This window comes from Arvicola amphibius, chromosome X, assembly GCF_903992535.2.
Source record: "Arvicola amphibius chromosome X, mArvAmp1.2, whole genome shotgun sequence".
Classification (NCBI taxonomy): Eukaryota; Metazoa; Chordata; class Mammalia; order Rodentia; family Cricetidae; genus Arvicola; species Arvicola amphibius.
The window spans coordinates 54,182,923-54,209,612 of NC_052065.1; the positions used below are offsets into that span (position 1 = coordinate 54,182,923).

At 38.3% G+C, this 26,690-nt stretch overlaps 1 protein-coding gene across 1 annotated transcript in view; it reads left to right on the forward strand.

Moving 5' to 3' along the window:
- Positions 1-4,573: 4,573 nt before the first annotated feature.
- Positions 4,574-26,690, forward strand: part of Zc3h12b (zinc finger CCCH-type containing 12B) — a 29,975-nt gene continuing 7,858 nt past the window's right edge. Inside the window, exon 1 of the mRNA XM_038317471.1 lies at positions 4,574-5,178. Coding sequence (XP_038173399.1) covers positions 4,574-5,178 — 605 coding nt within the window. The remainder of the gene's footprint in view (positions 5,179-26,690) is intronic.

Sequence of the window (26,690 nt, forward strand, 5' to 3'; positions counted from 1 at the left end):
AATCCAGGTCCGGTGGCTCTCTCTCTCTGCTGCTTGGGGATTCAGATGTGAACTCTCAGCTGCTTCTCCAGCATCGTGTTTGCCTGTGTGCTGTCATGCTACCTGCCATGACAGTGACTAAAAGGATTGCCTTGTTCATGGTGTCTCGTCACAGAAATAGAACACTGACCAAGACAGTCATATTAGTTTTTCAAATATTTATGTGTATGAGTAGTTACCTTCATGTTTATATGTGCACTGCATGACTGTCTGATGCTTTTAGAGGCTAGAAGCCATACATTCACTGGAACTGGAATTACAGATGGCTGTGAAGCACCAAGTGGCTACTGGGAATCAAACCTGGATCCTCTGGAAGCACAAGTGCTCCTAACCTCCAAGCCATCTCTCCAACCTGTATTTTAAATTTTTATATTAAGTGTACAAAATAGTGAGCATGATTATGACATTTCCATACAATAATGTGTATTGATCATATTCCCCACCTGCCCCCATTACTTTCTTATCCCTCTTCCCATTTTACTCAATCTGGGACTCGAGAGAATGAGGGAATTTCCGTTCGTAATTATACTAGAACAATGTTCACAAACTGAGAGCTGTTCCAGGAAAAGCTAGACGTAAGTTTGCAAATTTCTTGAGACAAGGCAGCAGGAGTGTGGCACCTCTTCATTCATAAGAACAGTGTTTGACACTGTTAAGCTCCAGGGTTAGAAAGACCAATCAAAAATGGATCTTTAGCCAAAGAACTATAAAACATAGATTTTAAAAGTGACTAAGAAAAGTACTAGAAGGTAATGAAACCTCATACTTCAGAGGTGACATACACATCAGTGGTTATTACAGCATTAAATATTAATCAAAGTAGCTAAGACAGAAAGCCCGGATGGCCATCAGCAAACAGAAAAGAAAGGTGTGGTAGACCTATGTGCACAACAGTTTGATTGGTAGTAAAATGAATGTAATTGTGCCATTTGTATGGGAATGGAAATAGCATATTAAGTGAGATAAACCAGCTTTAAAAAGACAAATATGACTTGGAAAGACAAATATCATATTACCACTCATATGTAGAATCTCCACTTAAACATATGTAGAACCTAGACTTAACAGTAGAATCATTGTTCCGCTGGGTGACATTCTGTCGAGTGAGTAAGGTGTCTAATAGTGGATGAGGAGGTAACAAGATAGGGATAGAAACAAGAAAAGAGGGACAAATATTGTCCATTCTCTCTTATATATGAAATCTAAATTTAAATATGTGTATAGCCCAATGTGGTGGTATATAACTATGATCCTAGCACTTCAGAGGTGGAGGTGGGGGGAATCTGAAGCTCAAGGTCATCCTCAGCTATCAAGTTCTAGACCAGCCTGGACTATATGATATCCTGTATCTCAAAAGAAAACCATTATATATAAATAGCACGAAAACAGGGGGAGTATTAGGGGGGAGGAAGGGAACCAGAAGTAGGTCGATAGAGGACAAAACAGGATAAAGGAGGGGTGAATATGAGTACATATACACACTTTGTGTTACAATTATATATAAATATATAAAATTTATACATAGATGCAAGATAAAATTATATATAAAAAGTATTGCTGGGCGGTGGTGGCACGCATGCCTTTAATCCCAGCACTCGGGTGGCAGAGGCAGGTGGATCTCTGTGAGTTCGAGGCTAGCCTGGTCTATAAGAGCTAGTTCTAGGACAGGCACCAAAAGCTACAGAGAAACCCTGTCTCAAAAAAACAAAAAAAGTATCATAAAATATTAAATTGTTTATTAGCTAAAAATAATTAAACAATGAATATAGGTATAGAAATTTGTTTCAGGTTCCATTCTGAAACAAATAAAAATATGTGGTATATACTAATACAAGATGTAGGACAAATAATCAATAATTTTCTTTAAATTGTTTAATGGTTTTAAAGGTTGATACAAGCTTATTTTTACTGAGCTAGTTTTTTCTCTTTAAGTGAAAAAAGATACAATGACTATGATTTCAATAAGAGTTTCTTGTCTGTAAAGCATTTTCTGTGAGTTTAATCATGTGTGTCTTCTTGAACATGGTTGAAATGTTCACAGGATGTCAATATAAAGAGAGCAAAATACCTGATAGAAGGAAAAGCAATATTATATAGTATACTATATATTGGAAAGTAATATATACTATACTATCTAAGAGCAACAACAATTTAATAGTATATACCCAAAATAAATATGAAGTCCTATAAATGGTTGTTTTTAAGTGATTTTAGAGCGTTGCATAAGTGCTAGACAAAATATCAGTACATTTTGTACACTAGATATTATTCTGAAGAGAATAAAATATAAATCAATCAATGCAAAACTTATAAAGGAAATGAGCTTGAAAGTTTGAATAACCCAGATGAATTGGAAAGCAAAATTAAAATTGACATCTCTGCATTGAGTAATTCACTGAAGTCAAGGGGTTTTTTTTGAGATATGGTCACACAGTGTAGACCAGGCTTGCCTTGAACTCATGGAAATATTCCTGTATCAGACTCCAAGGACTGGAATTACAAACATGAGCCACCAAACTCAGCTAAAAGAAAAGTGTAAAGCCAAAAATAGTAGTGTAGTCACTAGAGAAGATATTACACACTTCCTTAATAGCTGCTCAGAAAATTCATTTTTGTATTAATGTTTCCAGATAAGACTCTCGAAGTAAAGGAATAGCCATAACACTGTTAGGCCTGTTTGTAGCTTTTCTTCTTGTTTGTTTAAATAGAATTGGCAGGATCTGGAAGGCTTGGTATATTGGTTTTACAGACAAGCTTGTTTTAGTTTAGTGGGCACAGCTGATCCCTGAAAAGAGTTGCCATGCTCGCAGCTCTACTATCCTTGTTCTACTTTCCTTCAGAACACACAAAATGGAAGACTAGTTCAAGAAAAAGAATCCTTACATTTGAGAGAGAGCAATCTGGGGTACATGGAGAGAGAAAGGGTATGGAAAAAAGTCATGTAATTTAATCTCAAAAATAAAAATATGAAAATAAACAATTAGGTGTGTATGGTTATACATTCCTTTAATTCCATGACTGGGCTGGCAGAGGCTCCTGAACTTCAGTGAGTTCAAGGCAATCCTGGTCTTTGTAGCAAGCTTAAGGCTAGCCAAGCTACATGGTGAGAACCTTCTCAAAAATAAAAGTAAAATGTAAAAACAGCTCTGAACCAGATGTGGTAACTTATGTTTATAATTCCACCACTCAGAAGGCTGAGTCAGGAGGATTCCTATGACTTCAAGGCCAGCCTGGGCTACAGTGACAGACCCTATCCAAAAGAGAAACCTTGTGCACTGTGGAATCTGCTGTTTCCTTGGCGAATTTGCATTGAGAATTTACTGCATTCTATTGACTTTCCCAAGCTTCTTTTTCACTCTTCTTATGTAAGCTTGTAATTGCAATTATTCTGGTAGATACCTGGGAATGTCTTCACCTTCCACATAAGAAAATCTCAAATTCCAAGAAGAGAAAAAAATTAGAACTGAAAACTGTCAAGACAGGTGAAGTGCGTGCTAGAGAAGATAGAAATAAAATTGTCTATTTCTCTTCTGTAATTATTTTTTAATGTTTATCAAATAAGTTGATTTTTTTCTTTTTTCTAATTTACAGGGTCTCCCTCTGTTGCCTATGGGGAGGGATATCTCTCCCAGGGCTCAAGGGAACCTCCTGTCATGGCCTCCTGAAATAATGGGACTTGAGGTATGCATCACTAAGCACAGCTCGTCTGCTCCTTTTGTTTACCAGTTACAATAAGTAAAAGAGGTGGCAAAGTATGTACAGGCTTGTGCGTGGGTGCCTGCACACATGCACGCGCACGCTAGCATGCGCGCACACACACACATATATACTTTCCCACATCTAAAACATCACTTTGTAATGTTTCCCTTGCATGATACATTAGTTGTCTAAAAGCAGTTTTAATCTTTATTTGGATTCTCTAAAAGATGAGATTCTTGATGTTTTGTAAAAAGTAATGATGAGTAGATTCTTCTCAGGAGTAGACTGCATCCATAAGAAGAAGGATCTGGAGGGGTTATCTAGAAATACTTTGCTAGCAAAAGGAAAGAAAAAGAGTCCTGTCTACAACCACGCACACACACACACACACACACACACACACACACAGGGAGAGAGAGAGAGAGAGAGAGAGAGAGAGAGAGAGAGAGTCTGTAAGAATTCAAATTTGTAAGAATAACTTTAGCTGTGCTTTCAGGTGTTATAGCTTTATTACCCCAATTGAAATTTTGTCTGTAATTATGAGAATTAATGACTCTCTATACCATTGTAAACAGAAAAGTCAAATGCTAAAGAATCTGCAATTTCTGAGGGAAAAACTGTGTGTTCTGCTTTCCCCAGAAGTTTATTATATACGATTATGCTATATGTGTTTATTTGTAGAGATTGCCTAACATCTGAACATACAGAACCAGATAAACTCTTGCACCATTGCTACCCCCAACATTTTACTCTAGAGGAATGCCACTGTACATGGATTCCAAGCAGGTTAAAAAGAAAAACAGCTGATTAGATCTCTGAGGACCCAGGAAACGGGATGACGGCCACAGCTGCAGCGGAGACATCAAAAATGGAGAAGAGTGCTTCCAAGGAAGAGAAGCAGCAGCCACGGCAGGAGGCCAGCACAGAGCGAGGCAATGCTGACCCTGAAGACTGGATGAGCTCTGAGAGTGACCCTGAACAGCTGGGCTTTAAGAGTGGCCACAACAGCTGCCAACCTGCAGATACTCAGCTGAAGAAGAAAGAGATGCCCTCTAAGCCACATCGCCAGCTCTGTCGGTCACCCTGCCTGGACCGGCCAAGCTTCTCCCAGAGCAGCATTTTACAGGATGGGAAGCTAGACCTGGAGAAGGAATACCAAGCCAAGATGGACTTTGCTCTAAAGCTGGGCTATGCAGAAGAACAAATTCAATCAGTGCTTAATAAACTAGGCCCAGAATCACTTATTAATGATGTATTGGCAGAGCTTGTCAGACTTGGAAACAAAGGTGACTCAGAAGGGCAAGTCAACGTGAGTCTGGTGTTGCCCCGAGGGGCTAGCTCCAGAGAGACTGCAAGCCCTGAACTGTCTCTGGAAGATGAAATGGACAATAGTGATAACTTAAGACCAGTTGTTATTGATGGAAGTAATGTGGCAATGAGGTAAGCCTGGTGTATTTTTTCGTCTCCTTTTAAAATGGAAATTGTCTTGCATTGCAGAGCACTATGAGAAGGTCTTACTTGTTTGTGTCTTGCATTCCTATAGGTGGACAGAGTCTAGAATTACCCTTCCCTTGCTTTTCCTTCTCCTCTGGAATTGCTACCAATTCTCCTGCAAGTATTTTTGACAAAATATTAGATATTAGTGATGCCTCAACAGAGACAAAATATTTAGTGCCTATGTCCTGTCCTTTCTAGATTAATCATCCTCAAAACTGCTGCATATGCATTGCCAGTTGACGGCTTACTTTGGAACTTCCCATAATTCCCAATTACGAGTACACAACGCTGGGATCTTTCTACCTTCAAGGCAAATGTGTGATGTGGACTTTTCTCCAACTTGACTGCATTCCCCCCCTCTCTCCCTTCCTCCCTCCCTCCCTCCTTCCTTCCCTCCCTTCAATTTTCTCTCTTTGGTTTTTTGAGATGGTTTTCTTTGTGTAGCTTTGGAGCCTGTCTTGGAACTTGCTCTGTAGTCTTAGGCTGGCCTCAAACTCATGCCTCCTGAGTGCTGGGATTGAAGGCATGCACCACCACCACTCAACTATTTTGGACTCTTTAAAAGTCTTATAAATTATTGTTTTCTATACCTACTACCTGTATTCATGTCATTTCCCAACATAGAAGCAACATGCTCCTTATTGTCACACCCTTAAAATGCAACGTGTGTTTTTTCTAAACTTGGTGATTGTGGTAGGATTTCTTTTAGCAGGATTTCTTGCCTGCTAAAGATATCCATATGATAATCTCTGAAGCCTGTAAATCTGTTAAGTATTAAATAGACATTATATATGTATTTAACTGGAGTTTGAGCTGGGAAAAGTTACCTTGTATGATTAAGGTTGGCCAAGAGTTGTCACTAGAGGCAGAACAGGATCAGAATAAGTAGTAAGATGTGCTACAGACACAATAAGTGAAAGTAAGAAGAAGCCGTGACCACAGGAATGAGGGTAGACTCTAAAAGCTGGAAAGTATAAGGAAACATCTGAGGTCTGAAGGAAAAAAGCAGCCTTACCAAAGCTTCGATTTTAGATTTCTGGTCTCTTCAACTTTCAATGAATAATTACTATATGTGTAGCAATTTGTTATAGAGAGAGTAGGAAACGAATACACTGACTCCTGGTGATATCGAACTAGCGTGATCACTATGGCAGTCAGTGTGCTTGTTCCTCACAAACCTAAAACTAGAACTACCATGTGATCCAAGTGTACCAGTCCCGGATAGATAAACAAAGGATCCAAGAATGCCAAGAATGTCATAGAGATAGTTTTGCAGCTGTGCTCATTGCCACACTCCTCAGAAGAGATAAGATAAGAACCAGTCTAAATGTTCAACAGACCAATTCATCGATAAGGAAATAGTGATGTGTACAGAAAAGAGTTTTTCTTGATTTTGTTGTTGTTGTTTGTTTGTTTGTGTTTTGGAGACTGGGTTCTCTGTGCCACAGCCCTGTCTGTCCTAGAATTCATTCTGTAGACCAGACTGGCCTTGAACTCTCAGAGTTCCTGTTACCTCTGCCTCCTTGAGTGCTTGGATAAAAGGCATGCACCACCACACCCAGCTCAGAATAGAGTTTTGTTTGAAGGAAAATTGAGTGAGATTATCATTTTAAGTAAAATAACTGAACTCAGATTCAAAAAAAAAGAAAAACTGGATTTTTCTTCTTTGTAGAGAATAGATAAAAATGCATAGCTATTATGTATGACACATAAGAGGGAAGGAGTATGATGGATGAGGAACAGTTCTAAACTGAAGAAAGGGGAGAAAAGAGTGTACTGAAATGAAATAAAGAGATTATCACATATTTTTCTTATATGCATAACCTAGGCTTACATATATACATATATGTATGCATATATGTTCTCCCTCCCTACCTCTCCCTCTCCCTCTCCCTCTCTCTCTCTCTCTCTCTCTCTCTCTCTCTCTCTCTCTCTCTCTCTCTCTCTCTCTCTCTCTCTCTCTGTGTGTGTGTGTGTGTGGTCACACCACAGCAAATGAGGATGCTATTGGGAGGAAGAAAATCATTGAAAGGCAAGAAGAGGGAGAATTTACTAGTAATTTTTCTCATTTATATGGCAAGAGAGCTGACACAAAAGGATGAATGTTGCTGTTCAGACACCGCTCTTTTGTTCTGTCAAGGACGGCAATTTATGCAGAGTGGCTCTTCACCAGTTAAGTATTCCTGGAAACAGCCTCACAATCACAGCCAGAGATGTACTCTCAAGGAAACTCCAACTCCAATCAAGTTGACACTCAAGATTAGCCTTCACATCTCCACTGCTTGTCAACTTTATAGCCCAATACATAACTTTAAACCATAACATTCTGGCTCACAACCCTTAAGTCTCAGTTTCAAATGCATTTAGTTCATCCCAACACTATTCTAAAGCATAAATTCTTTCCTAAGACCCAAGAAAATCTCTAGATCTGAGCAGTGGTGGTGTAAGCCTTTAATCGTAGCACTTGGGAGGCAAAGGCAGGTGGATCCCTGAGTTCAAAGCCAGCCTGGTCTACAAAGTGAGTTCCAGGACAGCTAGGGCTATACAGAAAAGCCCTGTCTTGAAAAAGAAAAAAAGAAAAAAGAAAGAAAAGGAAAAGAAAATCTCTTAACTGTGAATATTTATAAAAATAGAAAACAAGTTAGATCCTACCAACATACAAAGCTCCAGAATAAACATTTCCAGTCCAAAAGGGAAAAAATTAGATAATAACAAGGAAAGATCATATCAAAGTAAAACCTAGCAGGAGAAACAGCTTGATGTACCTTGATATCTCACAGGTTGTACTGATGATGGCTTCATCTGAGCTCCAATGAGCTTGAGAATCCCTACCCCTCCAGGACTGCTACCTGTAACACATATAGCTTCTCTTTAATGATGATTCCATTGGTTCCCTCACTTTTTCTTTGTAGATATCTTTATAGTGCCGGTACCTCCAACATCCTGGAGTTTCCATTGCCACTTACAGTTTACCTTCTCTGTTTCATGCAATGGACTTTTAGTGTCACCTTGAAAGTAGATTAACTGGTCTCAACCACTCTTAGGAATCTTGGTACAAGACTTGATGATCCCTAAGTCTTTCATTTCCTATGTCTGTAAAAGCATCACCCTGGTGCTTCCCAGCTCATCTGGGATATCAAGATGTGGTCTAGCTCTGTTCCATCATGGCAGTATTAGCCTTTGCAGGCGCCTTTGTTGCTGAACCCCGGGAAACGCTTTCCTAGATAGCTATTTATTTTTTTATCAGAGAAACCCTTCTGCTGCATTTTCAGTTCAAGTTCTCTCCTTACAAATGTTTTTACATTGTCACAATATGAAACCTTACATGGGGGAAGTCTTGCTCTAAAACAACATGCCTCATCAAGAGAGTTTTCTCTTTAATGAGCCTAGTGTCGTTAACACTTACAGATGCTTTGTCTTCACCTTCTTTCTTCACAGCATTAATCCTACTCTCTTTTCTTCACATTTTTCATACCTTTATGATCTTCATTTTCCTTTTTTAAAAGATTTATTTGTATATTTATTTGTGTGTAAGTAAGTGTGTCCGTGTATGCATGTGAATGCAGGAACCCATGGAGACCAGAAGAGGGCATTGAACCACATGGAACTTAAGTTACATGCAGCTGTAAACCACCTGACTCTGATGCTAGGCACTGAACTCCAGGCCTCTGCAAGAGCAGCAAGCACTCTTAACCTCTGAGCCATCTCTCCAGCCCCCTCTCCTTGTTTTTTTATCTTACTGTAGATGTGAATAAGTGCAGTAAGCAGCAACTATGCTACAGCCCAAATAATGCTCTCTTTCAAAATTTCCACCACCAAAAATTTTAATCATTACATTTAAATTCAGTCTATTATTCAGTGAATTATAGCATAATGGGGCTCAAGAAATGGCTCAGTCATTAAGGATCCTGGGTGTTCTTCTGGATGACCCAAGTTCACATTCTTCAATGTTATTAATTTTTCCTTTTATTTAACATTGTTCTTTTTCCTTTTTCATGCCCACATTCCTTATTTTATTTTTTAAATTAAATTTCTCCTATTGAACGTGTAACTTTATAGCTTGTTCTACATTATCATTGCCACTTTATTTTCTATCGTTATTTGGCTTAGCTAGATTTAAATTGTTTAAATTTGTTTCTTTCCTTATGATTTAGTTTGGTGGTGTTGGATGCACAGCAGTTGGGTTTTTCTCTTTCAGTGTTGTGGTTGAGACCTCAAAATAAGACTGACCAGTAAAATATCCTCAAAATAAATGAAGAAGGGACACTCACCTCAACAAATGCACAGATCACAACTTTCAAACACAAGAACTACAAAGCACGCAAGAAAACCCAACTCCTCTGAAAGGTCACAATGCCTAATGGCTAAATCCAAAGATATGGAAATGGTTGACTCCTACACAAAGAAGTCAAAAGTTCAGTTTGAAAAATTACCAGAGACCCCAAGGACATTTCATATAGATGAATAAAGTAGGGGAGTCAATTTAATAAGCCAATTACAGGAAGTTCTGAATTCAAAAGTTGCTTCAAAAAATCAGAAATATGGATGAAATAATTGAAATACCAAAAGTAGAAATATTTTAAATGAAAAATTAAATAAACCAAATTAAAATACACAAGAAAGCATTACTGATAGACTAAATAAAACAAGACAATTAGATATTGAAAACAAAGTAGGAAATATTCAGACAGCAATAAATAAAAATAAGTAAACATGAAGACAGTTTTCAAGGATTTCAGGATAGAAGAGAGCAAACTTAAAAATACAGGAGGTAGGGCTGGAGAGATGGCTCAGTGGTTAAGAGCATTGCCTGCTCTTCCAAAGGTCCTGAGTTCAATTCCCGGCAACCATCTGTAATGAGGTCTGGTGCCCTCTTCTGGCCTGCAGACATACAGACAGAATATTGTATACAAAATAAATAAATAAATAAATAAATACTAAGAAAAGAATACAGGAGGCAGAAAAAGAAACTGAAATACACATTGCATGCTCAAAATACATCCTCAATAAAATATAGAAGAAGGAGTTGCTCTTCCAGATGACCTGAGTTTAGTTCCCAGCACCCACAACAATCAACTCGCAACCAGGGGATTTGACCTCCTCCTCTGACCTCCACAGGCACCCACCCACACAGTATGTGCACACACACACACACACAAATTAAAAAAATAAAAAAATCTTACAATGAAATAAGGGTGGGGAGATGTCTCAGATGTTAAGAATACTTGTTGCCCTTGCAGAAGACTTGGGTTCAGTTCCTAGCAACCACATGTTGACTCAAAACAAGCCATAACTCCAGTTCCAAGGATTCAGTGACATTTTCCAACTTCTACAAATATCAGGCATGCATGTGACTCAGGAATAATGATAATAAAATATGTAAACATAAAATAAATATATCCTTAAAATTAAAAAACAAATTATTGCAGAAAATTTCCAAATCTATTAAAGAATATAGACATCTAATACAGGGGTACTTAGAGATCTATATGGCTTAAGAAGATAACTGACTTCTGCAAGTGGCCTCTGTCCTCCACGTATATGATATGGCATGTGAATACCCACCCTCCAAACACATACACACACACAAATGGTTTTAACTCTCCAATATAAAGAGTAGGATAAATGATTGATTTAAAAGCAAAATCCACTTATCTGATATATGTAAGAAACATTTATTGGGGAAAAACCACACATAGCAAATATTTTAAAATGGAAAAAGATATACCATACCAGCAGAAGCTGAAAGCAAGGAGTAGCTGTTCTTATATCTGGCAGAGTAGACATTAAATCAAAATAAATCTGAAGAGATACAAAAGGTTACTACATATTAATGGAAATAATTGTCTATCAAGAAGACATGCAATTATAAGCACACATACACCAAACATTGATGTACCAAATTTCATAAAGCAGACACTAGTGAACATAAAGAAACGAATAGGGCATAATACAATTATGTGGAAGATACCAGTACCCCCCTCATAGAGATATAGCTCATTCAGGCAAAAATTAATCTAACTTCATATTAAAATTTTTCTATAGACCTACAGGGATTAAGAGAAATCTTGAAAATAATATTTCACTTAATATCTGTGGAATATGCTCTTCTTTCACCGATCCATTGAATTTTTCCAAGATATATCACATTTTAGATATTTAAGTAGGTCTTAAAACATAAAATTTAATCAGAATAATTTCATATATCTTATAGTGGAATAAAACTAAGAAATAATAGTAAGTGAAACTATAGAAAATATACACATAAGGAATTTGAATATTGAGCTCTTGAGTTATTACTGGGTCATTGGAGAAATCAGGGATAACTTATTTTTAAATTCTAGAATGAAATGATAATGAAAAATAATTTTCCAGAAACTTTGGGATACAGTACTCATATTTTAGAAGTTTATAGGTGCCTGTACTTAATGAAGTTTTCAGAGAAAACTCAGATATCATAGTTAGATATCAAGGTACTGGAAAACCAAGAAAAGGCCAAACCCAAGATGGTACATAGGAAAAAAGTAGTAATATTGGGGCTGAACCTTTGTTGCCTCCCAAAGTTGGAGGTAAATTCCTCTTACTAAGTCCAAGTACACACTTCAGATATAAGATTCTTAGATAAATCAACCTGGATATGAGCCAAAAGACTCCACCCATGAATATTTCCCTTCATAATACCAGAAGGTGCTATGAAAGCTGTCAAGGGAAAAATCATTCAGTAGTCTTACCTTGCTGTGGCTTTGATGAATTACAACAATGATCTACAAGGAGAGATATCCCCAAAGTTATAACAGTGCCACTTATATCTTTGTGGTAACCAACAGTTGCCTAATTGTACTTAAGGTTCACTCGATAGGAGAGAAATCATGGCTGGTATTGTAAATCTAGTCAACCAATAGCTAGTAAGGTATCCTACAATTCAGCCCCAAAATTTAAGGATCAGGAAACATCATGGAAGATGCAGAAGATGGATTGTGAAAGCCAGAGACCCAGGAAATCTGCTGCAGGATTGTTGGCTCCTAAATATGACAGGGAACTACATGCATGAAATGTAAACAGTATGTTTGTTTAAAGAAGACATGAACATTGACACCACCAGTTAACATGCCGACATGGATGGGGGAAATTGTATAGATCTCCACCCCTAGATGAAGATTGCAAAGCAATTAAAAATTACTGAAAGAGAATTAGCTTTCCCCAGAGATGAGCTCCCTAAATGGTTATCCAACGTCAAGCAGTAGCCTTACAAAATATACATATAAGCAACACTAAACACAGACATACTCATCAGATTGTATTTATGTATTGATTCACAAATCTAGGGGATCAGAATACCTTGAAATTTTATATTTTTAAGAAACAATTTAGAATTTCTAGGAAAAAATATGACCTATCAAAATTAAACAAAGGAGGAAGAATGCAATGCATGACACCCATACATCGGTTGCTACAATCTTCAGATAATAAGCAAGGGATAGTCCGAGGTCAGTCACCCTGTGAACTGGATAATGTGGCAAAAATACTATTTCCGTTACAAAGAAGAAAGGAAACATTGGTGTCTTAGTTAGTGTTTCTGTTGCTGTGAAGATATGCCATGATCACGGCAACTCTTATAAAGGAAACATTTAATTGGGCAGTTTACAGTCCAAAGGTTTAGTCTATTATCATCATGGTAGGAAGCATAGCAGCACACAGGCAGACATGGTGCTGGAGAAGAAGCTGAGAGTTCTACAACCAGATCAGCAGGCAGCAGGAAGTGAACTGTGAGCCACTAGATATGATTTGAGCTTCTGAGACCTCAAAGCCCACTCCCTAGTGACATCTTTCCTCCAACAAAGCCACACCTCCTCCAACAAGACCACACCTTCTAACAGTGCCACTCCCTTTGGCCAAGCATTTAAACATATGTGTCTATGGGGGCCATTATTATTCAAACTACCACAATTGGAAGATAGAAAAGAGTAGATTCCATTGCTAGTTTTCCTGTTTGTTTTCTCTTTGTTCTTAACCTTAATAACCGATATCTGAATACACACCATACTATCTGTGCTCCTCTATTCCATAAGAAGTTGTGAGTTGAAGCAGTAATTATATTTGACTATTAGAGTATTTCAGTCGATTTGTTTTATTGCTTCTGCAATTGATATTTACTCTTGGAGGAGTGCAGGAAATTGAGGCTTGAGTACCTTGAGCACGTGTGCTGAGCTTTTATCACTTATACTCCACTAGAGGTTAAAGCCTTCTTTGGTGGTTTGAATGAGAGCAACTCCTATACTTGAATGCTTAGTCATCTAAGAGTAGCACAATTTGAAAGGATTAGGAACTGTGGCCTTGTTGGAGGAAGTGTATCATGGAGGGGGGCAGATTCTGAGGTTTCAAAGGCTTATGCCAAGCCCAGAGTCTCTCTCTCTCTTCCTTCTGTCTATGAATCCAGATGGAGAACTCTCAGATACTTCTCCAGCACCATGTCTGCCTGCACACTGCCATGCTCCTGGCCATGAAGAGAATGGACTAAACCTCTGAAAGTGGAAGACAGCCCCAACTAAATGCTTTCCTTTATAGACGTTGTCGTGGTCATGGTGTCTCTTCCCAGCATTAGAGCACTGACTAAAACACCTTCCATCTTGGAGGAATATGCATTACGTCACAGGATGTTAAAAGGGAGATGAAACATTCCATCTTGCAGGAAAGCTCCCTAAAATCACAAAGTAAACAACTCAAAATCTCTCAAAAAGTCCCTTAAGCTGGCCATATTCACTAGTTCTTTCCTTCCCCGTGCATAAATACGCCGTAGTTGATAAAAGACACTTTCAGACAAATTGAGCTGCTTGGAAGAAGTAGAGCAGCCAAATTTACCTACGAAGGTGTTCTGGCTGGTTTTGTGTGCCAACAAGACACAAGTTAGAGTCATCAGAGAGGAAGGAGCCTCAGCTGAGGAAATGCCTTGGTGAGCTCCAGTTGTAAGGTATTTTCTCATTTAGTTCTCGATGCGGGAGGGCCTAGTCCATGATGGGTGGTACTGTCCCTGGGCAGGTAATCCTGGGTTCTCTAAGAAAGTGGGTTGCACAAGCCATGGGAAGCAAGTTCTCCATGACCTCTGCATCCGCTCCTGCTTCTGGGATCCTGCACTGTTTGAGTTCTTGTTCTTCAGTGATAAACAGCAATGTTGAAGTGTAAGCCAAATAAACTTGCTTTTTGGTCATGGTGTTTCATCATAGCGATAGAAACCCTAACTAAAACAAAAAGGACAGACAGCTGAAGGAATTAAAGAAATGATTAATTCTAAGTAAATATACCACAAAGATACTCTGACAATGAAGTTTATACCAGCATCCCTCACAATAGTCAAAAATGGAACCATAACATTCATACCAAATAAATGAATAATGAAAATATGCTCCATATACACAATGGAATTATATACAGCCATAATGAAAAGCAAAATCATGGCATTTGCAAGTCAGTTTTTTATTAATACTGTGTTTTGTCTTGGATGGATGTGTGGTATGTCTGTAGTTTGTAAAACAAGAAGAAAGGAGATCATGAAAGGGGATAAAAAGGTAAGAAATATAGAGTAGTAGATACATATAAGTGCAACTAGAAAGAGGTACTAACAGAGAGAAGAAACAGAATCAACTAGGGGGACAGGCAATGTTAGTTAGATGGGGCTTTTTGAGAACAAAATATGATACATATGTATAAAGCTGCCATTAAAAGAAACCTAAATTCTTTCTATGCTACCCTAACAAAATAATTTTAAAAAATAAATTTGGGCAAACAAGATGATTAAACAGACAAAGACCTTGTTGCCAAGTCTAACAACCAGAGTTTAATCTCTAGGACCCACATAGTGGTAGGAGAGAGCCAATCTCTCCCTGCAAGTTGTCTTCTGACCTCCACAATCATGTACCCCAACACAGACACACGCGCGTGCATACGTGCACACACACACAAATAGATGTAGTACAAAAATAATATAAGATATGAAAGGGGAATTATAAAAAGTTATTGAAATATTAAAATTTTTAAATTGAAACTTTGGTATGAAAAGCTTAGCTCACTAAGACAAATAAAAATCTCAGTAGGGGAGGAGGTAGATGGGAGAAGGAGTGAAGGAGTGGGAGGAGAGAAGGGAGGGGAAACTGTGGTTGATAGGTAAAATAAATGAAAAATGTTAATTAAATAAAATTTTATAAAAAGAAAAGAGAAGCTGGGCGGTGGTGGCGCACACCTTTAATCCCAGCACTCGGGAGGCAGAGGCAGGCAGGATCTCTGAGTTCGAGGCCAGCCTGATCTACAAGAGCTAGTTCCAGGACAGGCTCTAGAAACTACAGGGAAACCCTGTCTCGAAAAACAAAAAAAAAAAAAACAAAAAAAAAAGAAAACAAAAGAGAAAAAAAGGAAATCTAGCCAATATCACACAGAAGACAACTCTAGTCTTGAGAAGAAGGTTGATAAATTAGAATATTCAAACAATGGTATTTAAATATCTTACTAAATAGACTTCAAGTCAAAACTAATAAAAAAAAAAAGGTAGGGAAGGACACTAAATACTCATTGAAATAAAAAATCCAACAAGAGGATAGTGCAGTTCTAAACATTTGTGCACCAAACTCAGGCTAGCCAAGTTCATAAAAGAAACACTATTACAGCTAAAATTACACATTGACCCTCACACAGTAAAAGATGGTGACATCAATACCACATTCTCTCAAATAGACAGGTTATTCAGACAAAAACTAAACACAGAAATGCTAGAGTTAGATAATATAATGAAACAAATGGACCTAGTAGCTACCTACAGTACATTTCACCCAAACACTAAAGAATTTACTTTCCTTTTAGTGACTCATAGAACTTTCACCAAAACTGACCACATGCTAGAATATAAAAAATATCAATAGATATAAGAAAATGAATTAATACCCTGCAAAATATCTGACAACCATGGATTAAGCTGTATATCAACAACAGAAAAAAGCAGAAAATATACAAACTCATGGAAACGGACTAGCTTACTACCGAATGGAGAACTGGAGAAGACAGGACTAAAGAAGGAAATTAAAAACTTTTTAAAATTGAATGAAAATGAAAACACAACATATCCAATCTTAAGGGACACTATGAAGGCAATTCAAAGAGGTAAGTTCATAGTATTAAATGCCTAAATTAAAAAAAAAACACTGGAGAGATCTCATATTAGTAACTTAACAATACACCTGAAAACTCTAAAACAAGAAGAAATAAACCCCAAAAGGGTAAAGGGCAACAAATAATCAAATTCCATGCTAAAATCAATAAAATACAAACAAAAACAATACAAAGAATCAATGAGATGAACAGTTGGTTATTTGAGAACAATTAAAAAAGATCAGCAAACTGTTAATCAGATTAACTAAAAAGGATAGGGAAGAATAAATAAATATTAATTTTTAAAAGATCAGGAATACAACCCATGATAGATTCAAAAACAAAATATTTATAAATAACCCTAAGCAGGAAGATGAAAAACTTCTGCAATGAAAATTTAAAACACTGAAGAAAGAAATTGAAGAAGATGCTACAAGAACAAAAGTCCTCTCATGCTCGTGGATAGCAGAATGAATATCGTGAAAATTGCTGTTATCAAAGGATTAAATGCAATATCATTTAAAATTTCAGTGGAAATCCATGAAAATAGAAAAATAAAACATAAAATTTGTAAGTAATCACAGAGGACCTGGATAATCAAAATAATCCTGAGCAAAAGTAATCAGATACTTGATTTAAAATTTTTAGAGCCACAATAGTAAAAATAATCCATGGAAGCAATTCCATTCAAAGTAGCCTCAAAAAAAGTCTTTAAATAAATCTAATCAAGCAAGTAAATTATTGGTTCAATGAAAACTGCTAAAAACTACTTGATTTTTGACAAAGAAGCCAACAAATACACTGAGTGAAAGACAAAAATCTTCAATAAATGATGTTGGTCAAATGGAATACAATTTGACTATATAGAAGGAACAGATCCTTCTTCCCCTGCCCCCCAACAAAACTCCAAATGGATCAGGGACCTCAGAGACTTAAGACCTGATGCCTTTGTCTTATTTAGGGTTTAAATTGCTGTTGTAGAACACCATGAAATAGAGCAACTTATGGGAGAAGGGGTTTATTTTATCTTACAGTTCCACACCACAGTCCATCACTGAGGGAACTCAGAGCAGGACCTCAAGAAGAGCAGGAACCTGAAGGCAGGAACTGATGCAGAGGCCATGTAGGAGTTTTGCTTACTCTCTTGATCTCCATAGCTTGCTCATCCTGCTTTGTTATAGCACCCAGGACCACCAACCAAGGGATGGCACTGCCCATAATGAGTTGGGATCTCCCACAATAATCATCAATTACAAAAACAAACCAGAGTTGTCCACAGGTCAATCTAGTAGAGGTATTTTCACAATTGAGGTTCCTTCTTCCAAAATGACTCTAGCCTGTGTCAAATTGATGTACAACTAACCAGCACAACCGTGAATATGATAAAGGAGAAAGTAGGAAATGTACTTGAACTTACTGGGACAAAAGAGAACTTTCTGAATAAGACTCTGTCTGATAGCACAAGCATTAAAACCAACAATTACTAATAAAACTGTTTGAAATGAAAAGACTTTTGTAAAGCAACAAATAATCAACTTTTGAATGAAGAGGTGGCTTGCAGAATGGGGGAAAATTTTACTTGTTATACATCTGAAAGAGGGTTAGTATCTAGAATATACAACCAACTCAAAAAACTAATAGGAAACCAATAACCCAATTTAAAAGTGGGACTTTGGGCAAGAGAGATGGTTTAGTGGTTAAGATCACATATTACTCTTCCAGGGGAAAAGAGCTCAGTTCCCAACACCTATATCAGGTGGCTCACTGAAACCTGTAACCTGCAGAGGATCTGAAGCCTCTGACCTCCTCAGGCACCCATACATGTGTGGCAAGCAGAGAGAGAGAGAGAGAGAGAGAGAGAGAGAGAGAGAGAGAGAGAGAGAGAGAGAGAGAGAGAGAAAGAGAGAGATTTTAAAAATAATTTTTAAATGATCAGGGAATTGTCCAGAGAGATCTCAACTGATGAATTATAAATGGTTAAGAAACATGAAACATTTAAAGAAATTTCAACATCCCAAACCATCAGTTAAATGCAAATTAAAACTACTTTGGATTTTTTATGTTAACCCAATCAAAATGGCTAAGATCCAGAAAACAAATGTTGACATATATGTGGGGAAAGAAAGTTATGTATTCACTGCTTGTGGGAGTGCACACTGGTGCAACCTCTCTGAAAATCAATGTGGGGGGTGGTTTCTCAAAAAGAAAAAGTTCTACCACATGAACCAGCTATACCACTCTGAGCTACATGTGAAATGGCTCTATCTTACTATAGTGATGCCTGCCCATTCATATTCATTGTTGTTTCTATATTCATAAAAGTAAGGAAATGAAAAAAGTCTAGATCTCCATTAATTAATGAATGGATAATGAAAATGTGATACATTTACATAATAAAATTTTAGTCAACAATTTAAGAAATGTAACTATGAAATGCACGTGCATTATCGTTTGCTTTCTAATGCTGTGATAAAGACCATGACCAGAAGAAACTTGGGCAGGAAAGAGTTTATTTGGTTTATAGATCCAGATCAGATGTATCACTAAGGGAAGTCATGGCAGAAACTCAAACAAGTCAGGAACCCAAAAGTAAGAATTGAAGCAGAGACGATAGAGAAATGCTGCTTACTGGCTTGCTCTACATGACTTGTTCAGTTTGCTTTCTTATACAGCCTAGGATAACACTGCCCACAGGTGACTAGATCCTTCCATAGCAAAACTAACCAAGAAATGGTCTATAGGCCAAGCTTGTGGAGGCATTTCCTTGATTGAGGTTCCCTCTTCCCAGCTAACTCTAGTTTGTGTTAGGTTGACAAAAATCTAACAGTCAGGTAAATGGATGGATCTGGAAACATTCATTCTGAGTGAAGAAACCCAGACCTAGATATAAAATCATCAAACATATGTTTTCTCTCGTTGGTGGGTGTTAGTCTTGAAATCTTCAGATGCATGTTTTCCATTTGGAATACCCATAGAAGTCGAGAAACTAATAAAGGGCCATAGTAGGGGCAACTTCAAGAGAGGAGAGAGAGAATAATTAGTGGGGTAGATTAGGGGAAATGAGGAAGGATAACTGTGGTGGTTTTAATGAAATTGGCCCCTGTAGATTCATAGGGAGTGGCACTATTAGGAGGTGTGGCATTGTTGGAATAGGTGCATCCTTGCTGGAGGAAGTGTATGACCATGGGCAAGTTTTGAAGTTTCAGTTTCTCCAGCCAGGTCCAATGTCACTCTCTCTTCCTGCTGCCTGTTGGTCCAGAGATAGATACCACTCCAGCACCATGTCTGCCTGCATACCACCATGCTTCCTGCTATGATGATAATAGGCTAAACCTCTAAACTGTAAGCCAACCCCAATTAAATGCTTTCCTTTGTAAAAGTTGCTGTGGTCGGCCGGGCAGTGGTGGCACACGCCTTTAATCCCAGCACTTGGGAGGCAGAGGCAGGTGGATCTCTGTGAGTTCAAGACCAGCCTGTTCTACAAGAGCTAGTTCCAGGACAGGTTCCAAAGCTACAGAGAAACCCTGTCTCGAAAAACCTAAAAAAAAAAAAAAAAAAAAAAAAAAAAAAGTTGCTGTGGTCATGGTGTCTCTTCACAGCAGTAAAATCTTAACTAAGACAAAAGTTGATACCAGAGACTAGGAGATGTCTATGATAAGCCTAACCATCTGGAGGAATATTGAACTCTTTGGGACTTTGGACTAGAAAAACAAGCAGACAATTTAAGTAGGCCTTATTAGGCCATACTAGTAGGAACATGGAAGACAGTGGTAGTGAGGGTAATTTGAACTGTAGGGGCCTGGCTCAAGACGTTTCAGTGGAGAATAGTATTAATATGTGGCCTAGACACTGTTCTTGTGATATTTTGGTGAAGAACCTGGCTGCTTTATGCCCATGTCTTAAAGAATCTGCCTGAGGCTAAATTGAAAAGTTATAGAGTAACAGCTTTGGCAGAGGACATTTCTGAACAACCTACCATTGACTCTGTTGTGTGGCTATTAGTGGCCAGTCTTATGCAGATCTATAATTAAAAGTGGCAAGCTGAGCAAGAAAGAGTACAACATGTACAGTTGGAGGAGAAAGGGAGGACCAGGAATTATCAACATATTAAAGAAAGGCCTGATGCTAAGTGGAATAAAGAGAATGCTGACCTCAGAGCAAGACCAACCCAGCTAAGCTTCCAGCTTGTGCAAAGGACTCAGAGAAAAATGAAAATGAATTAAAGAAAAACTCAGGACCAGGCATGGTGGTCTATATCTTTAATATCAGCACTCAGGAGACAGAGGCAAACAGATCTCTGAGTTCAAGGCCAGCCTTGTATACAGAGTAAGTTCCAGGACAGCCAAGTTTATGCAGTTAAGCTAAACTATCTAAACAGAAAGCTGGCAAAAAATGTATTTGAACAATGGAGGAATGTTCCATCCCCAGCAAGGATCAGAACTTGGCATCTTTGGCCACATGGTTATGGGTTTAGAGTCAAGGATAGAAGAAAGGAGTTATGGAATCTCCCTCTGTGACTAAGGAAAGGTGCTGGGGCCAGGCATATATCAGGAGTGTCCCTAGAAAGGCCATTGCGTGAAGTTGTGAAGGTGAAGCCTGGATTGCCTTGGAGCCCGCAAGATGTTAGAGATGCTGAGTTGTGGGACACCTGCTGAGTAGAGCTGCTAACAGGGAGTGGAACCAGCCCAAGAGAATGAATTGTGCTGCAGTCAACAAAGCTGGAAGAAGTTGGAGATCTGAAGAGCACTTTGACATTAGACATGGAGATGCAGTTTGGAGTTTGCCCAGCTGATTTTCCATCTCTCTTTGGTCTAGTATTTTCTTACTATGCTCCCGGTCCTCCAATTTGGAACAGTAATGTATATCTTGTGCCATTATATGTTGGGAGTGTGTGATCTGTTTTTTTTTATTTTGATTTTATAGGCAGTTATAGTTAAGGAATTGCATGATTCTCCGATGAGTCTTTGAACTTTGGACTTTTAAACATTGTTGAGACTGTGATAGACTATAGGGACTTTTGAAGTTGGACAGAATGAAGTTTGGCATTATGCTGTAGTTACAAGCCTATGAGGGCCAGGGAGTGGAATGTGGTATTTTGAATAAAAATGGCCTTCATAGGCCCATAGGGAGTGGCACGATTAGGAGGCTTGGATTTGTTGAAGTAGGTGTGCACTTATTTGAGAAATTATGTCACTGGTTACGGGTTTGAGGTTTTAAATGCTCTAGGTAAGTCCAGTCTCTCTCTCTCTCTCTCTCTCTCTCTCTCTCTCTCTCTCTCTCTCTCTCTCTCTCTCTCTCTCTCTTCCTATTGCATGCTGATCCAGATGTAGCTACCTCTCCAGTACCATGTTCGCTGCATGCCACCATGCTTCCTGCCCTGGTGATAAAGAACTAAACCTCTGAACGTAAGCCAGACCCAATTAATGTTCTCTTTTATAAGAGTTGCTGTGGTCATGATTTATCTTCACAGCAATAAAAAAACCAATTAAGACTAGCACTAATGACATTTCAGAAAATTCTATGGAGACCTTCTATGGTAGAATCTCCCTAAAATCTGTGCATACACATATATAAAAAGTTTAAAGGTTTATAATGTTCTTACTAGACAGTACAGGATTACAAATTAAAAACACAGTGCCCAGAATTAATCACTTTTTAGGAGTTATTGTCAAATGAGGTCTCAGGAAACCTCAAACAATATAATTATAACAATAATTGCCACTGCTCTTGGTTACCTTCCAAAACTTTATGGTAAGACCCTATTGCTAAACACACCATACATCTGAGTCATTGAACATGGAGAAAAGAAGTTGTTACTGACCTGGAAGCATTATCCATACTGGCCAGCTTTCATATGCATGTTACCACAAAAGGAAAGCGATTATCAGTTTTACTCAGTTGTAGTTTATTCTGCAAGCTACAAAAATGGCAAGCCTAACAAGATGTTTTTACCAAAGCAATAGTGGCACAAATGTTTGGAGAGTAACTAACCGTTTTCCGCAGGGATTTAAGACCTACTCCACAAGTTGAAACCCATTTCTTGCATGTTATTGGGGTCTAGAACCTGAAGGACAGGTCAAAGATCCTAAGGGAGAAGGTACTTTTATTATTTTCCTACATGAACATAATATTAAACTGACTCTTAATGATTTACCATTATACCTATAGGCTAGTATGTAGGTCAATCCTCATCAGAGAAGCTTTTTTAGTAGATGGTGATTAACACAGAGACACACAACTGATGAAGGTACAGAGAATGAGAGACTGTGGAATGGTCAGACCTCAGTGAGATATCTATATTACACCCACACACATACACACCTAAAACTCAGAGAGCATCACAGAAAGAATGTAAAAAATATAGGTGGTGGATGTCTACAAGGAAATCATTTTCTGGACACCTCAGGGAATTTGAACATATGAATTCACAGCACTTGAGACAACATGAGACAACATGCACAAGATCTACGCAAGTTAAAGCATGACAAATGTCTAGCACGGAGAGGGGAGTTCACTAAGTCCCACTCCTAGATAAGCAGTCATTAGTGTAATGGAAAAATTAAAAATGTTGCAGGATTCCCAGCAGCAGTAGGCAGCAGAAATGCTGTAGGTCCCCAAGCAGTGATAGCGGGTCATGTGGCAGCAGGCAGCGGGCCCTGAGAGCAGGCAGAGATGGCTGCCGAACTGGGTCCCCAAGTGGTGGCTGGTCCCAGGCAGGGAGACACGTGGTGGGCGGGCAAGAGACAGAGACATGGATAGACATGGATAGGCATACCATGCAGAGTTAGGTTATTTAGGGGTTTATGGAGAGAAAAGGGAGGAGAAGAGAGGAGAGAGAGAGAGAGAGAGAGAGAGAGAGAGAGAGAGAGAGAGAGAGAGAGAGAGAGAGAGAGAGAGAGAGAGAGAGAGAAGTGGGAGAAGGAGAGAAGTGGGAAGAGAGGCAGAAGCTGCCTCTTTGAGAGAGGGATGGGGAGAGAGAGAGCTGAGGCTAAAAATTGAAGATCAGCCTGCCTCAGCAAATGGGGAGGGAGTGGGTGTGGCTTGTCTCTTAAAGAGACAGAACAATCATTACAATTAGCACTTGATAGCTGCTGGGAAAGGAAAACTTTATTTTTTTAGGGGTATAGCCCCTTGTGAGAAGACCAAACTCCAGTTAAGACTAACCATCCAAGAATATATGAGCAGCATAATCTGTACTTAATGGATTAATAAAAATGTACACAAAGTTGGGTGAGTAAGGAAGGAAGGATGGATCTTCAAAAAATGGGGGTATATAATCAAGATGGATTGTACAAAGTTCTCAAAGATCTAAATTTAAATGAGAAGATTATGATCTACAGCCAATATTTTCATCAGTATATTGAGATATTGTTTATTTCTTATGACTGAAAACAACTAAAAGAATTGTCCTTTTTCATTATCTTAGTTTTAAGTCACTTCACATACTTGAAGCTTTTTCTCAAGAGATACAAGGAGCTGAGTGATACAAGTGGAGACATTATTTAAAATAGAGTTTTAGTTTGAAAAGAAAACTCTGGGTAAATATGGTAATCATAACTGTTACAATGATGGCACAGCACTACAAATGCACGTAATGCCACTGACCTACTTGCAGATGTTAAAATGATATATTTTATGAATGTATATATCATGAGAAGAAGGACATAAAAATGAAAAACTATTAAAACAAAGAAGCATGAACAGTTCCATAAAAAGCAGTGAGACTGAAAAAATAATAATCTCTCAACAGAGGAGCTCGCTACTAGGCAGGCTCAATATGAATTCTACCAAATCATTAAATAATAAGTACTACTGATGGATGTTTCTCAAACTATTCTATAAAAGCAAAAGAGAAAACATGCTAAAAAAATTTATTCTGCGAAAGTAGTATTACCCTGGCACCCAAACTAGACAACACAGCAACACCGATGAACATTGATACAAATATTCCCAATAAAATACTTGCAAACTGGATTCAACACGTAAAAAGATAGTCTTACCTGACTAAGCTGGTTTACTTTCCGGATGTAAGCATTGCCTAACATGTGCACAATGCTGCTGTTTCCCTAGGTGAAGAATGCATGGATTATGTTTTCCAGACCGGTAGTGGCAAACAATGTTTTTTTTTTCCTAAGAAGTAAGCAGAGTAAGGCAAATTCTTGCTTTATAAGCCATGGAAAGTTAGAGAGAGGAAGCATAAGTCTGTTCACACGTGCACTGTGGATGCCAATCCGAGTGTTCTCAACTTTGCTATTGGGGAGAGAGAATCAGAGAGGCAACTGAGGGAGTCAGATGCAGAGACCCACAGCCAAATTAGGTGGAGCTGGGGAATCCTGTGGAGGAGTTGGAGAAAGGAGTGGTTGGAGCCAGAGGGGTCAAGGACACCACAGGAAGGCTAATCAGTTAACCTGGGCCCATAGGGGCTCACAGAGACTGAATCAACAACTCAGGACCCTGCATGGGACTAACCTATGTACTCTGGATATATGTTACAGTTGTGTAGATTGGTCCTCTTGTGGGACTCCTAACAGCAGGAACAGGAGGTGTCTCTGACTCTTTTATTGACTTTTGGGACCCTACTTCTCATACTGGGTCGCCTTGCCCAGCCTTAATACATAGGGAGGTGCTTAGCCTTACTGCAACTTGATATGCCATGCTTTGTTGATACTCATAGGAGATCTGCCTGTTCCTGCATGGAGATGGAAGAGAAAGGGATTGGAGGTGGGAGGGGGAAATGGGAGAGAGGGACTGAAGTGGAGGATGGGGGAGGCTGTGGCTGGGATGTAAAATAAATAGATGAATTTTAAAACTCTTTTAAGAGTAACAAATAAATGATCATATCTTGAAAAATAATAAAATAAATGCAATACAACACATACATAGGCTCACAGACAGAAATTAGATAGGATCATCTGAAGAGGAAGAAAGGGCTTTTGATATATTTCAACATTTTTTGTGAGAAAAAAAAGCCCTGGAACTAGAAAATAACAGTATGAACCTCAACAGTATAAAGTGTATATACAACAAATCTGTAGCAAGTCTTACAATAAATAGGGAAAATGCCAAAATGTTTTCTCTAAAATTAGGAACAAGAGTGTATACTTTCTTCTCTCCACCGTAATTAAACCTTAGCTAGAGAAACAAGCCAAGGAAAAGTGACAGATGTGTGTGTGTGTGTAACTCCATATACTCTATTAGAAAATTCTTAGATTCAATAAATTATTTCAACAAAACAGGGTTAACATCAACATAGAAAAATCAGTATCTTTTCTATTTAACAAATGATAACGATACTGAAAAAGAAATAGGTGAAATAATTCCATTTGCAATAGCTCCCAAAGTACCTAGGACCAAGTACACATAACCATGAAAGTGATAGTGCTCTATAGTCAACAGTGAAGAAAGTTGAAGACACTAGACGACTGAAATACATGCCTTCTTGCATCAGCAACATCAGAGCTGTGAAGATGGCTATACTGGAAGTAATGTACAGATGCATTGCTCTCCCTCTCAACATTCTGATGACATTCTTTGGAGAAATAGATTCCATCATCATGGTATCTTCATACACATGCATTACTCCTCGTTCTCATTATTTTTCTGATCACCCTTTGTCCTTCCCTATACCTCCTCCCCTGCTTCAACTGGTTCCTTTATGTGTATATGTTGTGATGTGTGTGTGGGTGGGTGACATTGCCCGTGTGGGTGTATGTGGAGGCTGTAAGTTGATATTTGTATTCTTTAATTGCTTCTTTACCTAGGGTTGTTCAATGAACCCAGAACTTAGCATTTTGGCTGAATTGACTGGCCCCCAGGATTCAAATATTTCAAGCCCTCAAGCCCTGGGGTTACAGACTAATGCCACCCTAATTGTTGTTACTTTGTTATACATATAGTTACATGTGTAATTTTAAGTAAACATAAAATAACATGATTCCCTATGGCTTTTCAAACATCCTGTTTTAATAGTGTTAATAATCCTGATTGTCTCATTTTGTAGTTCCCTCTCTCCTCCCTCACCCTCATTTTCCCCATTTCTCCTTCACAGCACCTGTGTTCTACTATTCCTCTGTCTACGAAAGTCCCCTATGGTCCTTTTTTTTAAAAAACTTTTCTGGTATCTGCTGTTATACTCACATCTAAAGTGCTATAGCTAAGATCCACAAATAAGCTAGAGCACGTGGTGTTTGTCTTTCTGGGTCTGAACTACCTCATTCACCATCATATTTTCTGTAAATATAATTATATAATTCTACATTTTCTGTCTATTTACCTGAAATTTTCATGATTTCACGTTTCCTTACTGTAGAAGGAGCAGTGGG